This window comes from Empidonax traillii, unplaced genomic scaffold (assembly GCF_003031625.1).
Source record: "Empidonax traillii isolate 1590-97213 ecotype Southwest subspecies unplaced genomic scaffold, ASM303162v1 scaffold342:size1861417, whole genome shotgun sequence".
NCBI classification, from domain to species: domain Eukaryota; kingdom Metazoa; phylum Chordata; class Aves; order Passeriformes; family Tyrannidae; genus Empidonax; species Empidonax traillii.
The window spans coordinates 723362-742168 of NW_020955535.1; the positions used below are offsets into that span (position 1 = coordinate 723362).

The following is an 18807-nucleotide window of genomic DNA, read 5'->3' on the forward strand; positions in this document are numbered from 1 at the left end:
TTCCCTGGCAAACAATTGGTTGATGTTGTTTTTTGATCAAGTCGTTGTGTCCCTTGCAGAACAACCTGCACTGGGTGGAATGGGAATGAAGAAAGGCACAATTTTATGTCTGAGCTGCCAATCACACTGGAAGACAATTTCATTTCCTTATGCAACTTGCTAAAATGTTGGAAAAGGAAGTCAGAAAACAAATGGCTAAAAGCCTTCTGACTTCAGTTTCCCCTGGTGATAAGTCCAGAATGAATATTTTAACAAAAAAAACCCTGTACCCAGAGTGCTTTGTGCTGGCTGAGCTTTTCCTTCTCCCTTGAAAACAGCAAATAATGGTCAGAAAGGAGAAGTCCAAGGACAGCTCCTGCAGCAGCCAGGCCTGGACCCGACTCCTCCAGGACAGAGACGCAAATGTCTCCTTAATAAATTACTAGTAGCACATAAAAGGACAGAAAAGTCTGTCTGACAACAGAAAAAAACCAAGAGAAACAGTAATTTTTGCACCCAGAAACATAGATATGGTCTTCCAATACCCAAAGGTATTGGAAAAACAAAAATTGTTTGGTGAGCCCTGTTACAACTAGAGAAGAAAAAAAATTCCACGTCTGCTTCCAGGGGAATCTCCAGCCTCGCTCTGCCATCACAACACAGAGTATTCTTTAAACTAAAGAATTTCAAAGAGACCACAAAATGTGTTCAGACCCCCATAAAAGCTGGAGTAGAAACTGAATATTCACAGACAGCAACCACCACAGACTGGGCAGGCAGCACCACCTGATTTTCCATCCCATTAACCCCGCTAGGTGTGGGGCGACGGCATTTTCTACTGTTTTAGTAAACAGACAGCACCTCTAATATTTTCCTGAAAAATACATGGAGCAAGTAAACATGACTTCAGACTGCTCAGAGATGAGATACTTGAACAGGGTGAGCAAGGCAAGGAATCCTGGGTGTTCATCCCAACACTGTCTCCTGCAATGAATGTGTCTTTGTTCTCACAGACTCCAAAGCTGTTCTTACAGGGAAAACCAGAAAGGCACTGGCAGAGTATGAATCCCACCTGTTTAAGGAATCAAGGTAAATAAGTCTCTAAATAAATGCAGAGGAGACTAACAAAATTCACTGTTTCACGTGGGAAAGGGCAGAAACCACAAGAAAATAATTAATCTGTGCTGCCCAGAAAGCCAGACCCGCTGTCAAGAACAGACCATCGTGAACTGTATCAAAGAAAGCAACTCCATCCACACAAAGGACTCATTTTTTTTTTGCTGTGTAACAGCTCATCTTTGAAAAATAAGGTAGCAGTTTACTACTAACTTTGCAGGAAGAAGATATATTTTAAACCCAAATAAAAATAGCCGTGTTAGAAGCAGAACGTTTTCTGCTTCCACAGAGAGAATGGGAAGAGACTGACTAAAAACACCATGATCCTCTGTTACAAGATTTTTAATAATTACATAGAATGTCTACATGAAGTCCCAGCCAGTTTGCACAAAAATATTTTTAAGGTAAAATCTCAGGAAGATTTGACACAGCTGGAATTAGAGATCAGAAAGACACCATTAAAATTTCAGTATCTAGTTCTCCACCATCTCTGGGAACTTCTGATGTTTGTGTATGTTCAATACTAAAAAAATGTATTTTGTACCTATAAAATCAGCATATAAACCACTGAACAACATTAACCATTTTTTTTCATGTTAAGAAATACCACAAGATCTACCTTTACAAAAAGTGGGGCAAATTAGGCACAGATAACTTCTGCAGCAATAAAAAAAGTCAAGGACTGCTGAAAAGCTGCTTGTGAGCAAGGCAGGTTTTGTAAAAATTCCCAGATACAACAGCATAACTGCTGGATTTTGTATTTTGAGTGGAAGAGGCAGCGACAGAAGACAGCAAAAACAGCATTTTCCCCAAGATACTGCTATATAAAGTCACAGCAATTTGGCCAGAGAGGTCTCTCATGATTCAAAATTTCAATGCCTCCAGAAAGAGACTGTTGCTTGAGAAAAGGGCAGTTTAATTGCTTAAAAACTAGAAAACTGCCTGAAACCTTAAAACAAAAACATGTCCATTCTCTACCCTAACATACAGTTGAGTTTTCCCATCCTTCAGGAAAATCACCTCTTCAGTTGTTTTCTTATTACATCCGGTCATTCTCAATGGACATGACATGGGGAGGTCACCAAACCACCTGGATGATCCTCTTGTAAACATGGATATTTATTTTCCATACAAAAAGCCACTTTCAGTAGCAGCCTTGATCCAGTGCCTTCCTTTGGATTTAGGCTAAAGAGATCAGTTTTGAGTCTGTTAAGTGTCGTATAAAATTCATTTGAATTTCAGTAATACAGCACCTCCTAGAACAGCTTCCTTTGGCACAAAAACAGCAGCTCTTAAAAATACAGCTTCATGTCTTCACACTGCCAATTAAAGTACATCTTCTCCAAAGGAATCTTTTGTTTTCTAGAATAAAACCTTTGCCAATGTGTCTTCCTTTGCACACTCGGATCTTTTCCCTCAATTAACCAAATCAGGCTTCTTGGAGATCAGAGGTATCCACGGGAAGACAGGAATTTTGAGCTAATTTTGAGAAAATTCCTTTTGCTCAGGGGTGACACTAAACAAATCAGTAGGAAATTTTTGTCATGAAGAAATGCACAATTTTACTGTAATGAGTGACCTGCTGTTTTACCTGCAAATCTGGGTATGGTGTTGGCTGAAGGTCTTGTCTGTTCCTCATCAACACACAAATCTAAGCAAAGGTAAATCACGTGTGAAAGACTTTTAGGTTTGCCTGTAACACTAAACATTTGATTCACAGCATGTTATTTTTTTCTTTCATATTACGTATGACTTAAAAAAATTGCTGGATTTCCTACTTGGTGCTAGGCAAACGAATTTAAATTTTTTATCCCTATCGTTAGTTAACTCCATTTAATTTATCTGTTCCACTTCAAAAAAAAAAACCCACACTCTAAAAGACATGTATTTCATGAAAATAAATTACACCTTCTTAATAAAGCAGCTTCAGCAAGGTTACTAAAGTCAGCTTGTGTCTAGAAAACACAAATTCCAGAGAGATTATTTTTAAAGTGGGGGTTTAAAAAAAAAAAAAAACAGGAAATAGTGTTGCAGATAAACAACTTTTGGGAGCAAGAACACACAACTGTGCTGGAGTTTGCTGGCACACAACCAAAGAAAACACAGAATGAGATGAAAAGCAGCAAAAGTCACGGTACCACGATGAATAAGAAGAATGAAATGACTTCTAAGGAGCTTCCTCCTACTTAATGTACACTCTCCAAAGTCTTTTACTCCAGTGTGTCAGAAAGCATTTACATTCAGGTTTTTTTAAGATATTTATTCTTACACCACACTGTGCCACTGCTTTACATCAAACACACGAGGTGACAGGTCTGCTCAATCACATTTTTATATATATATATATACACACACATACACTTTTATATATATATATGTGCACAGATAAGAGATGGCACTGTGCTGAAGCCATCAAATATTTCAAACTAATGGCTAAGAACCTCCCAAGCTGCTATAAATATTCCCTGGTAATTACATGAAGATTTCAGTCTCTATCCTGAAGTCATTATTTTGAATATTTTAAGAACCAACCAGAGTAGCTCCTTTTTGAAAGGTTTATTGGTTGGGCAAAATCAACTTGCAGGTACTTTGTCAACTAAAAGCCAATGCAGAGCACTACAGCCAGTTCATTAGTGCCAGCCAAGTAAATCTCACTTCAGCTCAGAAGTTTACATCAAGTTTTAATTTGCATATATTCTCTGCTCAGTCTGATTAAAGCTTCATTCTTCTCAGCCCTTGGAATCACTAACTTTCACCTTTCTAAAAATTAATTTACACAACAAGGAGACACCTAGGAGAAATGCTGCCCTAATTTAAATGCAGTTTAATATGCACTAATTTAAAGGCACAAAAGAGAAGCTACAGAGCAGAGCAGTTTGTGGGTACACTACACACATTTTGGGGGATCACCTGTGACAGCACCAGCAGACTTTCTACGAGCAGGTTTCCAACACAGGATCCCTTATTTTCCACTCTCAAAAAAACATGATAACAATCAGTTCCACTCTAGAAACTCTTCTAAGCAACCCTGGCTCAGAAAGGAATTGTGATATTGTCATTTTTGCCAGTTCCCTAAAAGCTTACAGTTGTTTGGCCAAGTGGCTGCTTTGGGTTGGGGTAGAGTTCATTTTCTGCACAGTGGCTGGGATGGGGCTGTGCTTTGGAATTGGGCTGAAAAACAATAATACAGAGATGTTTTCGTTATTGCTGAGCACATGACTAAGAAACTCCTTCCTGCACACCCTAATCTCATTCACTTATTGTTTCCTTCCATCTCTTATAATCATTAAAAATTAAAAATTAATCAATGTACCAAGAGGTGTTGTTTGGTTTGGAGTTTTTATTATAATTCAGGAACATTGTATTAACTAAATTACACTCATTTAAACGCACTCCTTGGAAACAAGTCACACTTCAAAGATGTTCCAACTTCTTCCCCTTAGATCACAACTCTCGCAGTTACACATCTATTATTATTTACCAGAGTTCCTTATAACGTACCCGGTGCAGAGGCCAAATTTACTGAACTCCAGAGGAGTTCAAAGGATGGAATTTGGTTACCTCACTGCAAGAGAAGCACTGATGACCAGGGTCAGACATCTTGATCAGTACTGAGACAGACATAGACATGTAAAGGGATGATGAATCCTGTCAAGAGAATCCCTGGGATGGCCAGGATCATTAGGATAACTAGGACACAAACACCTCAGCTAGAAGAATTTCCATCCCTCTCTGAACTCTTAAAAATATACAGGGATGCATTTGCCATCTGTAATTTTAAAATGAGAATGAAAACAATTTAAGGAATCCATTAACTGCAACTGTTTGTAGTTCAGCCATTTAAAATTCTTTTAGTGTCTTTTAACCTTGTTACCTGAGATTTATTACCACTCATTTTACAGTTCAGATCACTTCTGAACCATTTCTAATTACACTTTGTAATAATTCCATGGATTCATTCTCTATAGAGGCAGGACCAGGCTCGGAATCTTCCCTCCTTACAAAGAAAACCTTGATCCAAATTTTCTGATACAAAAATTTGTCTCTTCCTATCCCTCAATTATCCTTCATTCCTGGCAGGCTCCCTGCTTCTATGTGAAGTTATTCATTTTCAGGACTTCAGCAAGTTACACCTCAAAATCTTTTCTGGGCTTGTGCCTTTTATTTTTAACACTTATAATCTTGCTTCCTCTAACCTAAATATGAAGAACAGGAGAAAAAAATAATAGGGGCAGCACTATGGGAACAGGCAGGAGAAACAGCAAACTGAGGGGAGAAATGGAGAGCAACAGCTCCAGCTGAAATGATGAGCTGAATGTCTCAAGGACCTGTGGTACAGAATCTAAATGGGTAAATTAGAAAGTCAGGGCAGATAAAGAGGAGAAGGGAAGGTGGCCAGGTGAACAGAGTCACAAGTTGTTCCAGCAGTCCCTCAGAACAAGAGGTGGTTTTTAATCACTTCATGCTCCAGAGTGGTTATTTATAGGCTCCCAGGCTATTCTTATCCCTTTCTCCAATGAAATGCCATTAAGTCAAATCCCTGGGAGGAACTATAACTCACCAAGTGCCTGTGCAGCTCCACTTCATTTTCCCGGCTTTGCATGGAAATTCAAGACTATGTTTTAGGCAGAGATCCTCAGAAACCGAGTCTGGTCCTTCCTGCTGCTTGGCAGGAGGGCTACAAAGGGTTACACTTAAGGGCATTTCCACACTCATTTTTGGTCCAGCTCTCAATTTTCACGAGCACACTTTAATATTCTTCCTTATTTCACCTATTTCCTTATTTCTACACAGCAATTTGAAATTCAAGTAACACCAAGTGAATGCAAATGCAATCTGTTCTATAAATAAAACCATCTAAAATACTGCACAAGTTTCCCCTCTCAGACTGTGAGATGGAAAGGCGTATTTTAGGAGTTGTAAGACACCACGTCTGACATCACCAAACCATCATTTCTGAAGATAAACAAGGTTTGGGGGCTTTTTCTTGGATCAAGCTCATCACTTCTTTGCAAAAGGCCACAACCTCATCCTGGCAGTTGACACACCAGCCCTGACCTGAGCACAGGAGACTGGGAAGGAGGATGAAAAGGTTCTGGAAAGCTCTCACATCACTGGTGTGAAGTCTCAGCCACAAACAAATCCAAGCTGTCAAGGCATCAAGGGGGTCTGCCCAGCCAACACTGACAAGTCCATCCCAACTCATCCAGAGGACGAAGGGAACTCAAACAGCAGTTAGCAGAAATTTTGGCAGAAATTCTCCATTAGTTACAATGATCTCAGTACAGGCTGAGAACAAGCATCTTCTGGAAGGTGAGGGATTGCCTTCATGAGGAAACAGCCTGGAGCCAAACCTAAAAACTTTTGGGGTTTGCATGGCATGGATCAGCATGTCCTAGGATTTTGAAGTGCCAAGGAATAGGCAGTACTGCAGCAGGGATAGAATCCTGCCACCATGCAGTGTGGAATCACAGCAGTGAAATTTAGAAAACTAAGAATATTTCTTAAAATTCAACTCAAAACCTTTGGAAGGAACAGAACCCTTTCCTCTTACTTAGAGCTGTGATTTTATCATCCACTGAGCAAGTGCAGCCATGCCAGGCAGTCACTGTCTGATATAAAGCACAAAAACTCCTGCCCAAGGAATTCTCTCAGCCACTCCAGGGTATTTCCTGTACAAAGTCTTTCACTAAAGATTTCGTGTCTTTCAGTAGAATCAGTGACTGTGGCCAGGCTGATGAGTATCCACTCTGGGAAGGACGTGCCCCTGTCACAGAGATATCTGTAAATGAAGCCCAGGATATAATTTTTTGCTTGCTAGGGCTAGAACAAATTTCTTTATGACACCACTAGGAAGATAAATAAGCTAAAATTATTCAAAGTCTTCCACTTGGTGAGCTAAGAAGCACCAAAAGCCACACCAGCTAAACTGGAAGAACAAGTTTATCTGACTTGCCAACCTGACGGCTGTGGAATGTGCCCTGTTTATTTTTGGTCACTGCTGCTGCTGAGAAGACTAAAGGCAAAGATCATCACAAAGATTGTGGATTGCATGATATCCACTATTCTGTGTCCTTCTGGTGCTGAAAGGTTGACATGCACATGAATGAGAGGCCACACAAGTCACTCTTCACACAGCCAGTGTAGTTCTGTTTCTTAAAGAGTCTTCCTGTCCATCTGGGGAATTTGGTTCAGCAGAAGAGACATTTTGAGATACCAAACACTTTGCTAACAGTGCAATGGTACCTGTACTGACAACCCAGCTGAGTGGAGAAGCACCCAAAGGGTTCCAAGAGAGCCCAGTCAGTCATGCTGGTTGCATCCAAAATCGAAACCCATGACAAATAAAAAAACATGGAACATTTGTCATTTGTCTTGTCACCTTTGCCTGCTGACTGTCCAGGATAAACAGGTAAAACTGGAGTCAGAAGGTCAATGTAGCACCTTCATTTTAGCTTCCACAATCCCAAACCCCAGCCAAACTGCTTAGGGAACCAACTTCCCACCTAAAGTCTGGTCACAGAGGATGCAGCTGGAACTAAAGGAGGGTCCAATTATACAAGAATCAACCACGAAGAGGAAGGATGGGAAGGCACACCAGGATATTCCAGGAAGTACAGTTGTCAACTGAAGAATAAAGACATCCAAGAACTCTGGGTCAACAGGTGAAAAATTATTTCCTCATGTTTAATCATTATAGAGTCAGTGGTTTAATTAATTAAGTGCCTGACAGACAGAGCAGGAGAGATCTTGGATGTGAAGGCTGTCACCTCACTAGAAGGCTGGAAAGAACTCAAGCACAAGGATCACAAGATCTTAGCAGAGCTACACCGAGAAGCACTGGAAAGTGCACTTTATTTCACAGATAACAAACCAGCCAAACTTTGAGTATCTTTAATGAGCTCAGCTAGCCCACAAAAAAAAAAAAAAAAAAGAATGAAGCATTCCTAGTCTCGTCCACGCTATGCATGGTCACCTCAGCACACCCAGATCTTTGCCACCAGCAGCCAAACAGCAGGAATGACAGCTGGAAACCTGCTGAATGTCTGGGACAACGTGAGCCAGCAGGGTGAGGGACCTGCTGTGCCCTCTGTGAGTGCTTTCTGTGTGCACAGTCACATTCCCTCAGCAGCTCCTTCCAAACAGTTCTGTGGTTAAAGAGGCCTGAACAGATGAGCCAACTCAGAATCACCTGCACACAACACAAACCACGGTCCTTTTACGCTGGGTGAAGATTATCAGGAAAGACCCACAGTAAAATATTGGAGTTTTCCCCAAGTATCTGACCTTACCCAACTCAAATTCACTGAGCTGCACACACAGCCTTGTTTCAAAAAGCATTATGGAAAAGACAGATTTAAACACCAAGCAACTTCGCAATTGCACATTTTAATTCTTATTTAAGGAAAGTGACTCTCAAGGGAAATGTTAACATTAAAACATAATGGCTTGAGATTAGAGCTTTCATGTAGAATTTGGTACCTCTTTTTGCTGAGCAGAAGACTGCATTTTACATATTTACGTAACTAAATAGCTTTATTTTAAACCAGATTCTTAGCTTCCACGTTGTTAAAATAGTGATGACATCTCTCATTTACTTGATGATACTTTTTATTTAGATTTGTCAGGCTGCATGGTTGCAGATTCAAGTAAATTCAAGTAAACACAAACAAAAGTTGTATTTTAAAATAAGTGTCATTCAATTAAAACATTAAGTTTTGTTTTAAACACAAACCAGTTTTGACTATTCATTTGTGTCCTGTGAATAGAAGAAAGAGCTTCTAATTAACAGATCTAGATCTCATTGTAACAACTAAATCTCATCTGCTGAACTTCTACTGGAAGAATAAATCATTTTTTTCTGTTTTCTGAAGTCCCAGTATTCCAACTTCAACTGAACTAGAAAATGAATAGAATTAGGTTAACAAACTAGAAAATATTCCTCTGCTGTGTCTTGAAGCAGCTAATCTCCTGAGAGGAAAAAAAAAGGGTTAGAAGATCAAGTTCCAGTGCCAGCTGGAAATGTTTAGCTGGTAACTTCCTCTCAGTTTAAGACTTTTTCCTTCTATTTATTTCATTTTTAAAGATGATCTGCAAACTACCTGAACTTTAAATATAAGCATAGGATTTACTGGATTATTAACATCAAGTTTTAAAAATAAGAAGTTTATTTAAGAAAGAAGACATTCAAGGAAAAACCTAATTTTCAGAAGAGTGAGTCTTCCTCCACCCAGTAACTGGTAACTTGGCAACTTTCTATGCAGCCCAGAAAAATAGTAAAATCGTAGCATTCTTGAACTCCAATGCCACTGGATTATTTCCGTTTCCTAATTAAACCTCCAGTTGGGCAAGAAAACCTGGGCATTTCAGTCATGTGATTATCAGAGAATACTGATCACAAAACCTTTTTAACAGTTAAGGGAAACAATTCAGAGTAAGAACATAATCCTATACATTCAGTAGTCTTGTTCCTGTCCTTTACTACAACCCAAGATAAAGGAGGTTTGCTGGTTTATTTTTTCCTAATATTCTGATATTTAAAAAAAAAAAATAAAAAAATCAATCCTTGCATAACATCAGGTTGGGCTTGACAACCTTGGAGGTCTTTTGCAGCCTTAATGATTCCGTGATCACACCATACCAATGTTCAGAAGAATTACCAAAGAACGCCAAGCCAGAAGGAAGGGGAGAAGGAGAGAAAAGATTTGATTCCTCAAAGGTACAAAACATCCCAGTTATCACAGGACTCCTGGAATGGGATGCTCTACTCAGACATACAAGGTCTGAAGGCAAGAAACACACAAGTCGCTTCTCTTAAAGATTTCAAACTTTTTTAGGACTAAGGATTAGCAATCTATAAGTACTGGAAAATTCAAGGACCTTTTGACAGCCAATAAGATCTACAGACAAAAAGATCATTTATTCCAGTTTTTCAGCTTTTCTCCTTCTTCCACTACTGATTTGAGCCACCAAAAAGAGGGAATTAGGTAGGCAAAGACCTAAAGTTCTTTGCTGCAGGAGTCACCAAGGAGAGATATTTGGCCATAGCTAAAGCAGAAAAGAAAAAAAAAAAAACCTACATTTTTTTCCCTTCCACCCTTTTCATGATACACAAGGGAATAGCTGGAAAAAAATGCATTTCTTACCTGGCTTACTGAGAAGCAAAAACAATTTTTAAAACCTTTCAGCACTCACTGAGCTCATTAGTCTCATTAAGCTGGGTGATAAAGTCAGCCTGAAATATTTTTTTTTCCTAAGAAACATAACACAAACCCAACAGCTGTCACTTTGGGCTTTTCCAGGTGATTCTGTAAATGCTGCACAGCCCTTTCCCCACAGAAGGGTCTTCACACGCATCGTTCCCATTTCTAAAAATCATCCACAGACACATTCACGCCACTGGAAAATTTATTAAGTCCCATTAAAACATTGCTGAACTTAAAAAAAAAAATTAAAGAAACTTAAGAGAAACTTCAGCCCACTGTCCTGGTTAGAACTGTTTAACTCCACTCCATCACACTCAGCTTCTGCAGGTTAGAAACACAGAAATGATCTGGGCTGGAAGGGACCTTAAAGATCATCTTGTTCCAACTCTCTGTTACTGCTCAAATTAGATATCAGATACACTCCAAAACAGTCACATCACTTGACCGTAGGACAGAAGAAAATGCAAATACCTCCCTCTTTTGAAAAAGTCCTACCTTGGTCAGAAAGGAAATCCAGCATGGTCTGCAGGAGGAAGGACAGGTGCCTGACACACAGGGCAGGATTGCCCATCCGTCGGGAAGCGTAGACCAGCTCATGGAGCAAACGCATCTGCACCGCAGCCCATCCTCTGTGGGTGCCTGCCAAGGAAACAGGAATTGGGTGCTTTTGAAAGCCAGAAGTCATCACAAACACATTGATTTGGGTTTTCTTTACACACTAAGCGGTAATTTTATGACACTCGTAACAATCACCCAACGGAACCGGTAATTACAAAGTCCAAATCTCAAAACAAAAATTAGGGTCTTTAGAGTTTGCTTGGATACCCAAACATGAAAATCAATTTTTGTTTTATAGACTTGTCTATCAACTAATAAATGTATCATTAAAATTCAGAAAATGAAATTAACGCTTCCCATGAGGGAAAAACCAAACGATCCATAAAACCTGAGAAGTTTTATATTTTCTTAGATTCTCTGGGCAAGAAATTCACTTCATACAGAAACTTAATTGTTACTGAAATCATAAAATCACAGAATGGTTTGGGTTGGAAAGGACCTTGAAGATCATCTCGTTCCAACCCTCCTGCCATGGGCAGGGGCACCTTCCACTAGACCAGGTTGCTCCAAGCCCCATCCAACCTGGCCTTGAACAAGTCCAGGGATGGGGCAGTCACAGCTTCTCTGGGCAACCTGTGCCAGGGCCTCCCCACCCTCCCAGGGAAGAATTTCTTCCTCATATATAACCTAAACCTACTCTCTGTCAGTTTGAAGCCATTCCCCCTTGTCCCATCACCACATATCTTCATGGGAAAAAAAAAAATCAAGAAATTCTTAACTCTCTTTAAAGATAAAGAAAGAGATATTTTCTCTAAATGCTTTCCTGGCAATAAAAGTCAGTAAAAAACAATAAAACTTTAGAACACGATGCCCATATTCCAATTTTCAGTCTTTAAAAACCAAGTTTCAGACAATGAATTATTTCCTGTTTGCAAAGCATCTGTTGTAACAATAAACAGACCATCATAACGTAACTTTTCTCTCAAAACTGTTTTATGCAACACTCCTCCTGAAACTTAACCTGCTTTTAGCAGTAAGGAAGAGCAGTCATTTTTAAATAACAAATATTCCAAGATGTGCAATACTTCACAAACTTCTCAACAGCCTTCCTTCTAATATCACCCTTCAGCACTTGGCAAACTGCTCGAGGAATATTTACTGCAACCAAACCTGGAGAGTTTATATTTTGCACACAAGACTCTCATTATTTCCCCACGTGTGAAACGTCGTTTCTATCAAGTAGCTCTGAAAGTGTACAGTGATCCTTCCACGTGCCTCTAAAAGAGCCACTTTGGGGGTAAAAATCAGACAGAGCACTTCAACACAACATAAAGCTGAGGTGAAAATGAGAGATAAACACCAATCATGTCATTTTTTTTTGCCTTTTTTTCATTGTCACTTCTTGCAGAACTTTTACAGCCTCTTCTCCCAACACACTCCCATCCCAGGTCACAGCATGTTTTTCCCAGTACATTCTCTCTTCCTACACTCTTTTTGTCAGCAACAAATATCAAAGGAAATACAATTTAATTGAAAAAAATATTCCAAATTAAAATATGACCCTTTTTTTTTTTTTTTTACTGAGAGGTGCAAAGACGTTTCTGAAAAACATTAGAAATCAAGTTTTCATAAATAAAACAAAATTCCCTGCTGCAAACAGAGGAACACAGCAACGCATTCAGCAGTGGCTCAGGAAATCTGAAATTATTACAGAATCACAGAGGATGCCAAAGTTGGAAGGGACCATCAGGACCATCGAGTCCACTCCTGCACAGGAGTAATGAAACAACACTAAGAAAAAGTGACTGTACAGTGTTAAACAACTGCTGCAGTCAGCTTCAGACTAGCAAATCACTTTGGTTTGAAACATCAAAATATGAAATCCCTCCAGGAAATCAGTAACAGGAAGCCAGCTGGGTGTCCTGCTGTGGTGACCCCCACTTTCCCAGAGCCACCTACCTTTGCTGAAATCCTGGGGATCCAGTGACAAACTGTAACCAGGGAGAGTCTCCAGCAGGAGTTTGTAGCAGGCCCTCCAGCCGGGCTCGGGGATGCTGGGGGCCGCACACTGCATGGCCGCGATGCGCTTGAAAAAAGCCGATTTGCGGTGAAAACCGATCCGCTCGTACAGCTCCGAGAGGATGCTGTAACGCTGGATCTTCTCCTCCTCTGAGAGCTGACATGGAGAGGAGAAAGAGAAGGAGACTGGGTTTAATCTGAATTTTAAAGTGTGCATCTGAGTTTAAGAAAAATAGCAGGAGGAGAAAGAAGAAAAATATATATATATGTAGGAGACATCTCCAGCACCGCAGAAGGCCGGGGATTTCGCACATAGCCAGGCATGTACTTCTCCTGCCAGGAAAACTTAAGCTTGGTTCAACAGCTAACACAAACTGCAGAGATGGAGTTCTGCACCAACTTTATTTGTCAGTGGTACTAACAAGTAAACAGTCAAAACAGCCAGTAACAGCTACACAGCTCCACATTGTATGGGAGATATTCAACAAGATATTCATGTGCACAAAAGGAACGCCAAAACATACCGCTTCCAAAATTTTATTGGTTTGCTAAGTTAAAGACTTTCATCTCTTTAAATCTAATCTTGAAATCTCAAGCTATGAAAGCACGAAATTACTGTCTCGATTTTTATGCCTCTAATCTTGTAAACCACAAAATTTTCATTCCGTGGCCCCGTACTGGGATTTTCACGCTGTGAGTCTGAATCATAGAATGGTTTGGGTTGGAAAGGACCTTGAAGACCATCTCGTTCCAACCCTCCTGCCATGGACAGGGACACCTTCCACTAGACCAGGTTTTGCAGAGCTCCATCCAACCTGGCCTAGGACACTTCCAGGGGTGGGGCAGCCACAGCTTCTCTGGGCAACCTGTGCCAGTGATTTGTCACTGCCTTCCACGAAACAAGTTTCAAAGGATATTAATGAGTCCAGTGTGAGCTTTCCCAACAATGTGAAAAACAATGTGAAAGTAGCAAAACATCACAGGAAGATACAGCCCAGATTTCTTTGCTGAGTCAAGCACTGGAAAAGGCTGCCCAGAGAAGTGCAGGAGTCACCATCCCTGGAGGGATTGAAAAGATGTCCAGATGTGGCACTCAGGGACATGGTGCAGTGCTGACTCAGCACTGCTGGGTTAATGGTTGGACCTGATGATCTCAGAGGTCTATTCCAACCTAAAGGATTCTATGATACGTGTACAGACTGGCAACTAGTGAGGTGGAATTTTGTTAAAGGCTTAGGGTTGAAACAAACTTGATAAGGAACAACCACCATGGGCTTCTTTAACTCATCAATATACTGGCACAAGCCCCAGGCAGCCATTCCTTACCTCTTTGGTCTGAATGAGAATCTTGCTGTGGAATCAGACAGACAAGAACAAACTGCCACAGAATCACAGAATCATAGAATTAACTGGGTTGGAAGAGACCTCTGAGATCATCAAGTCCAACCCTTGATCCAACCCCACTGTGATTACCAGATCATGGCACTGAGTGCCACATCCAGCCTCATCTTAAAAACCTCCAGGGACTGTGAACCCACCCCCTCTCTGGGCAGGCCATTCCAATGCCTGATCGCTCCCTCTGTAAAGAACTTCTTTCTAATATCCAACCTAAACCTCCCCTGGCACAGCTTAAGCCCGTGCCCTCTTGTCCTGCTGCTGATTGCCTGGGAGAAGAGACCAACTCCCACCTGGCTACAACCTCCTCTCAGGTAGTTGCAGAGTGATGAGGTCACCCCTGAGCCTCCTCTTCTCCAGGCTAAACAACCCCAGCTCCCTCAGCCTCTCCTCACAGCACTTGTGCTCAAGTCCCTTCACCAGCCTCGTTGCTCTTCTCTGGACCTGCTCCAGCACCTCAATGTCTTTCCTGAACTGAGGGGCCCAGAACTGAACACAATCCTCAAGGTGTGGCCTCACCAGAAACTCTGGATGATAACCAAGTACTTCCAACTCTCCATCCCAGTAACCAGCAACACGGGCCAATGCTGACACCTAGTGCACAGCAGCAGGCAGGCACATCCAAAGGCAATAAAACGTATTTAAAATTACTCCAAAGCTGCTGACACGTTTTGCAAAGGCGTTTCAAATGATAAACTTCATCCAAAAACAGCACTGAGGGACAGGAAGAGCGTTTCTGCAGCTCATTCTTCAAAACTGAAAGTATCAACCAGTGCACGCAACTTCGGAAGCTTAAAGCCTTGGAGAGCCAAAGGGAGATGCAAACCACACTCGGTGAGCTTTCATAGGAATAATCAGGTCTTAACTGAAGCTTCAAAACATCCTTTAGTCACTTAAATCCTGATATAGTTACAAAAATAGTCTGGTTTTAAAAGCCTCTTCTAATTTTGCACAGAGCGATACATGAGAGACGGCAAAGAAAAGTTTTCAGAGGGCACCAGGAAATCTTCATCCTTCAGGATGTGAAGAGGCACAGACAGACCAGCAAATCACTGTGGAAAGTTCCAGGCCATTATTGAAGCTGAAGTTGTTATTTTCTTCAGAACTGACACAAGACAACGTCACTCAACATTACTCAAGTATGTTCTGCCATTTCAGGAAACTGTGTTTTCATCACCACAAAGACAGCAAAATTGCATTTTCCTTCAGCACAAAGTTATGTGTCACCACACAGGAATTAAATAGAAGAAAAGGGAAGAAAAAAAAAAAAAAAAAAAAAAAAAAAAAAAAAAGAAAAAAAAAAAAAAAAAAAAAAAAAAAAAAGGAGAAAACTCCACATAGAAACTCCAAGTAATTAATCCTGGGAAGGCTTTAGCAGGCATTCTGCAGGAATGGGCAGGAGAGGACCATTCCCAAACATCTTTCCTTACAGATTTATAAAAGCTTAATGCCTCTAAAGGGGCTGCAAAACAGCCACCACCTGAAGCACAGCACCTTTTCCACCTGGTTGATTTTCCTTTAACTGTTACACCCAACCAAGTTACAGCTGCACCTGGAAAGGCTGGAGTTGCCTCCCCAAGCAAGGGAGCCAGTTTTTTCACAGCCTTGTTCCAGGCCAAGCTTTCAAGAACGCAGCTTTTTGTTTTTTAATTATTCCTCACTACATTAAAATTTTATAACCTCGCTTTCTTTGTAATTAGAGTTTACAATTTATTCCTCATAACTGGATGCAAAGTTAAGTCTGATTACCCCGCAGCTCATCAGAAAACACCAATTACATAATATCAGTAGACTGAGCAGGAGACTGAATTTATGGTCAGAAACTAAGTTTTCCTGTTTATGAGTCTTGCACTTTATCCTGTGAGGTGTTTTTGCTGCTGTTGAATATTGGTTGTGCTGATGTTCTCTCTACCTGCAAGTGAAAAACACTGTCCTACAGCTTGTTTCCCTCAGGTATCACAGGATGACTGAGTTAGACCAAATTAGAAATATAACTATTATTTGCTTCCGTGTTATATGCTGTAAATCTTGCAGAGCTGTAAATATAATTCCCATTCATACCCCTCTTTATGGAAAATACATTCCCCAGCCCTGGAAGGATTATGTTATTCATACTTCACATAATAAAGCCAAGTTGCTCCCCAGCCACACAGAGGTCCAAGCCTGAAGTGGTTTGGGTTGTGCTGGTAGGAGGTTTTCTGGCAAGATTTGATCAGGGCACGTGTTTCTTGCTGCCAAGCTTTGTGTTTGGGTATTACTGGCAATACTTATCAGCTACTGAAGTGACCTATATACTTTGCCATTCACTAGGTGTTATTTTTTTATCTCCCATATAAAGTAGAAGTTGCAAAAGTGAGTGTGTCAGGGAGGAGAACGGGGGATTCTCACCATGGCAGTAATTCCTTCCAGAAGAAAAGCAACATAACAACAATACTGCAGTTACTCTGTAACAGAATTGATGATTTGTATGATACCTTATCAATTAATTAATTTCTCATTTATGTTGAGTTAGAAAATTGACTCCAGAGAAAGGATTCTCTGCAAATGAAAGAAAGGTTTCTACCTCCCTCATAAATTTGCTGTCCCTGGCTGGGTTTAACAAGCTTAATAGTGTGGACTTGAACTGCTCATCTTATCAATATGTAATGAGCAAAAACCAAAAACCAGTAAGAAATCCAACTGCTCTTATTCTTCAACCACTGCAGTCTCTCTGTAACCAGTGACACCAACACCAAGCTTGACACACTGATCAAATGTTGGTCCTGGTAGTACTGAACACTGTTCCCACAGTTCTGGATACTGATTTTCTCCCCTGAATTTCCTTCTGATTTGGTTTAATTAACACTTTGCACTACACAATAAAAACTCAATTGATTAACAGCGCTAATCAGACCCTTCAGCTTACTCTGCAAGAGGCCATTCCTGATTTGCTCACAGTTTCATTGAATGAGATGCAATCAAGAAAATTAAAAAGATCCACTGCAGATCAGTCCCAAGCAGCTGTTTTTTTCCCTGCTAAAACATCACAAGAGAACAACAACGGAGTGGTTTTTTTCCTTCTCAAGGGAGAACCACCAATAGAGTCCTTAATCTCAGACTAAGTCCTCATGTTTTCAGATGAACTCTGAATACCTTTTAAGCCAGACTCACAGATGTGAAAATCCTCAGATGTCAAGTCCTAGTGAGAAGGAAGGTGGTGAAACAGAAAATAAACTGCAGTCTCCTGAACCTGAGTAACTGTCAGCACATTCTGTAACACGAGGAGAGAAAAATTACTGGACTTTCCACACCAACCTGGCGAAGGTTGATATAAACTGCATTTTGCAGAAACTCAGAGGCTTCCATGCTCCTCTTCTGTATTGCAAGGACTCTCACTGCCTTCACACAAGCTTCCAGCTCGATCACACCAGCGTTCTTGTACTTGGAGAGGGAGAAAATGAAAATAATATTGAAGGATTGCACCTGTTAGGTTTTATAAGCATTTCTGCTCAGCACATAAATCAGCTGTCACATCTGCCAAACCCAGCAATTCCTTAATGCTAATGACTGCACTGTTAAATTATCAACATATGCCCGAGTGAAAATTAAGGTGTCAACTAAAATGTTATTATGCAAAACAATCGTTTCCAGCCTCTTCGCTCACTTCTCTCATTTTGAGACACTGCACAGCTTCTGAGAGTTCACATGAGGAGAAAAGTTGGGAATATTAGTACCATTTTGGATAAGCCCATATATTGTGGGTGTGGGTGGTGTGCCTGCAAATCAATTCTACTTTCACAGTGCAATAGGTATGGAAGCAAAAGTATTTTTATTACTGAATCAATTTTCTCTTTATTTAAATAGAACAGATTCACTGATGACAAGAGAATTACAAACCACTCTGAGTGTTCTAGTTTACAAAACATCCTCTGCAAATGTTTGGTTATTTAGCTTGCTCAAGGAAGGCAGGAGACAACGTGCATTGATCTGTTTGAGCTCAGACAACAAACAGGCAATTTTCTAGACAAACAAGCTGAGCTCGTTGTTTCCTCAAACAGCACTGATACTGGACACTTGAGCCAGCCCATCTCCTGCTGCAGATAAACTCTGTTCAGGGATTTATCACGTTTGAAAACTAACGGGGGGAAAGAAATCTCCTAACAAAATGCAGGAGTTAATCTACCACAGCAGTTGCAGATTCCTCTCTTGTGCATTTATATCAGCAGAAGAAAATCACTGGAGATTGAATCCATTTTAGAAGGTGCTACAAAAGTTTTCTTCAGCTCAGTGATAACATAAAATAATATGTAAAACGTGCTGCTTCCTCAGCATCAGAGCAAGGAGTTGCTCTGTCTGTAGAACTTGAACAGACAGAAGGGAACTGTGCTTGTCTTGAAGACACATATCAGTCCCAACACAAAAAAGCTCTTTGGTATTTGCAAGTGAAGCTGCAGTGAAGTACAGTTATTACTTGCCGAGAACATCATGTATATCATTATAATCAAAATATAAAATCCTGCCCCAAGTCCAACGAAGTCCAATAATTTCATACTTC

General features: G+C 40.5%; 1 protein-coding gene across 1 annotated transcript in view; it reads right to left on the reverse strand.

Moving 5' to 3' along the window:
* Nucleotides 1-18807, reverse strand: part of TRAPPC9 (trafficking protein particle complex 9) — a 444311-nt gene that overhangs the window by 407863 nt on the left and 17641 nt on the right. Inside the window, exons 7-9 of the mRNA XM_027892205.1 lie at nt 17568-17693; nt 12819-13035; nt 10742-10940 (exon numbers count right to left, since the gene is read on the reverse strand). Coding sequence (XP_027748006.1) covers nt 10742-10940; nt 12819-13035; nt 17568-17693 — 542 coding nt within the window. The remainder of the gene's footprint in view (nt 1-10741; nt 10941-12818; nt 13036-17567; nt 17694-18807) is intronic.